At 50.7% G+C, this 2500-nt stretch overlaps 1 protein-coding gene across 1 annotated transcript in view; it reads right to left on the bottom strand.

Moving 5' to 3' along the window:
* nfatc1 (nuclear factor of activated T cells 1) overlaps positions 1 to 2500 on the bottom strand; it is a gene marked incomplete at its 3' end in the record, with an annotated part of 47368 nt that overhangs the window by 30758 nt on the left and 14110 nt on the right. The window contains exons 5-6 of the mRNA XM_083684619.1: positions 2128 to 2300; positions 397 to 537 (exon numbers count right to left, since the gene is read on the bottom strand). Coding sequence (XP_083540745.1) covers positions 397 to 537; positions 2128 to 2300 — 314 coding nt within the window. The remainder of the gene's footprint in view (positions 1 to 396; positions 538 to 2127; positions 2301 to 2500) is intronic.

The following is a 2500-nucleotide window of genomic DNA, read 5'->3' as shown; positions in this document are numbered from 1 at the left end:
TACTGAACAGGCAATGGAAAGTTCTGCAAATGTGAATCTGCTGGGTTAAAAATACAGACCATTAATGTGCTCCACATGTGGTACTCTGGCAGGATGGGGGATATTTTGACGGCAGGGGAAGAGAAGGGAGGAGGGGAGGGAGGAGGGGAGGGAGGGAGGAGGGGAGGGAGGAAGGGAGGAGTGGAGGGGTGGAGGAGGGAGCAGGCCTGGGGTTTCTCAAACTCAGAAGGAGACAGCAAACACACACTAGCATAGACATATTGTGCTCTGACGCACGTGCATGGTCACACACACACACACACACACACACGCACACACACACACGCACAAACACACACACAGCGCTACCTCTGCACAGTGCAGTACTGTCTATTAGCTCCAGTGTTCCTCCTGTACCTTGGGCCTTCTCCACAAACACCACCTTGGAGTCGTGCTGGAAGTTGTATCCACTGAGCTGCATCCTCTCTCCCCCCGAGGGGGGGCACGTCTTCAGGCTCTGCTTCTCCACCAGGGGCAGCTCCTGGGCCGATCTCTGGGCTGTAGGTTGGGGGGGGAGAGATGGGGGAGGAGGAGGGAGGGAGGGGGCGGGGGGGGGGGGGGGGGGTGATCAGTACTGATGAGTAAATACAGACCTACTTGCCATGCTGCCTCGAGCCTCCAGACCAGAGATCCTCCATCCTGGTCCTGGAGAGCCACAGTGGGTCCAGACCAGTGATCCTCAATCCTGGTCCTGGAGAGCCGCAGTGCATCCAGACCAGTGATCCTCAATCCTGGTCCTGGAGAGCCACAGTGGGTCCAGACCAGTGATCCTCAATCCTGGTCCTGGAGAGCCGCAGTGGGTCCAGGTTTTTGTCCCAGCCGAGCGTTACGGTATCACACCCGATTGAACTAATCAACTGATCTTCAGGAGCTTGATTAGCTGAATCAGGTGTGTCAGGGCTGAGCTGGAGCAAAAGCCTGCAGCGTTGCAGCTCTCCAGGACCAGGATTTAGGAGGACAACGGCCCCAGGCCGACTCATTTTCACAAGCCTGACAAACTCTCAACAGCTCCTTCACCACCAGCACTGCTCTCACCCAGGAGAGGCTGGTGGAGGTAGAAATTGGAGGACGGGCTCATTGTAAAGCATGGAATGGAAGGGGAATTTGGTATCAAATACGTGATAGAGTAACTGTCTTTGATCGCCAATGACATCACAGCGGGAGTGAACGCGTTATCATGTTCCTCGGTTAAGCCAGCGTTTCAGCTGTGTTTTCAGCAGCATTTCGACGTGAATAAACGTGAGTCGGTTTTGATAATGACATTCAGCGCCACATGGCTCGAAAATCCTGGGGAGAACCCTGGATACTTTGATTGTCATCAAGTGTGACTTTCTATAATGAAACTCTTATGTAAAATCGACCTGGCAGGGAATCTTTCCGACCGGACTATTATTCTCAAAGAACACACGAAAAAACAGAGTTTTGGTCAATAACAGTCTTGTGGCTGCATATCAGCCAGTGAGTCCATAATGGTCTATTCTTAAGCGCTGAGATCATCAATGGTTTGACCACATTTTTCATTGACCTCACAGCACTTGATCTCTGCGGCTACAGAAGCATCACAGCCAGGAACATATGAAAACATCCTGTCTGCTCAGCTTGGTCCTACATGTACATATAAGGGTTCCACATGGGTTCTTCATTTGCCCCTGGAGTGTAGGGGAACCCTTTGAAGAACCCTTTTTGGTTCCATGTAGAACACTCTTTGGAAAGGGTTCCAGATGAAACCCTAAAGGGTGCTTCAAAGGGTTCTCCGACAGGGACAGCTGAAGAAACCTTTTTGGTTCTATAGTTGGTAAGGCGTTTTGGCCGAAATATAAGCCCTTTTATACCTTTTGAGAATAGAATAGAATAGAAGAGTGCTTCCTCATCAGTTAATAAAGGTTTACTCGGGGAGTGCTTAGTGGTGTAGCACACTAATGAGCTTACCACGTAATCGCAAGGTTCCTGGTTCGATTCCGACCCTCGACATATCTTGCATGTCATCCCTCCTCTCTCTCTCCCATCTTTCTTGTCAATCTCTACTGTCTCTATCCCAATAAAGCAGAAATGCCCTAAAAACATATTTTTAAATAAAGGTCTACTCACAGCATTCAATGGGGTTGGATGAAGCCTGCAGGGACACCATTCTCCCTGTGGGCTGGTTGATGTGCACACGGAACACCATCCGCACACGCGTGTTCTTACGCCCAATATCCGTTTCCCCCTTCCGCAGCTCGATGTCTGAGTTGCGTAGTTTCAGGATGCCGGCGCAGTCGATTCTGTGCGACAGAGAGATAAACAGAAACGTTCAGTCTCAGAGTGAGTTAAAGCTACTTTATCGGGCTGCTTAGTGGCGTAGCACACTAATGCGCTCACCACGTAATCACAAGGTTCCTGGTTCGATTCCGACCCTCGACCTATCCTGCATGTCGTCCCTCCTCTCTCTCTCCCATCCTTCCTGTCAATCTCTACTGTCTCT

This window comes from Argentina silus (genome assembly GCF_951799395.1).
Source record: "Argentina silus genome assembly, chromosome: 14".
NCBI classification, from domain to species: domain Eukaryota; kingdom Metazoa; phylum Chordata; class Actinopteri; order Argentiniformes; family Argentinidae; genus Argentina; species Argentina silus.
The sequence above is the reverse complement of the archived record's forward strand: the minus strand, read 5'-3'. Positions and strand labels throughout refer to the sequence as shown.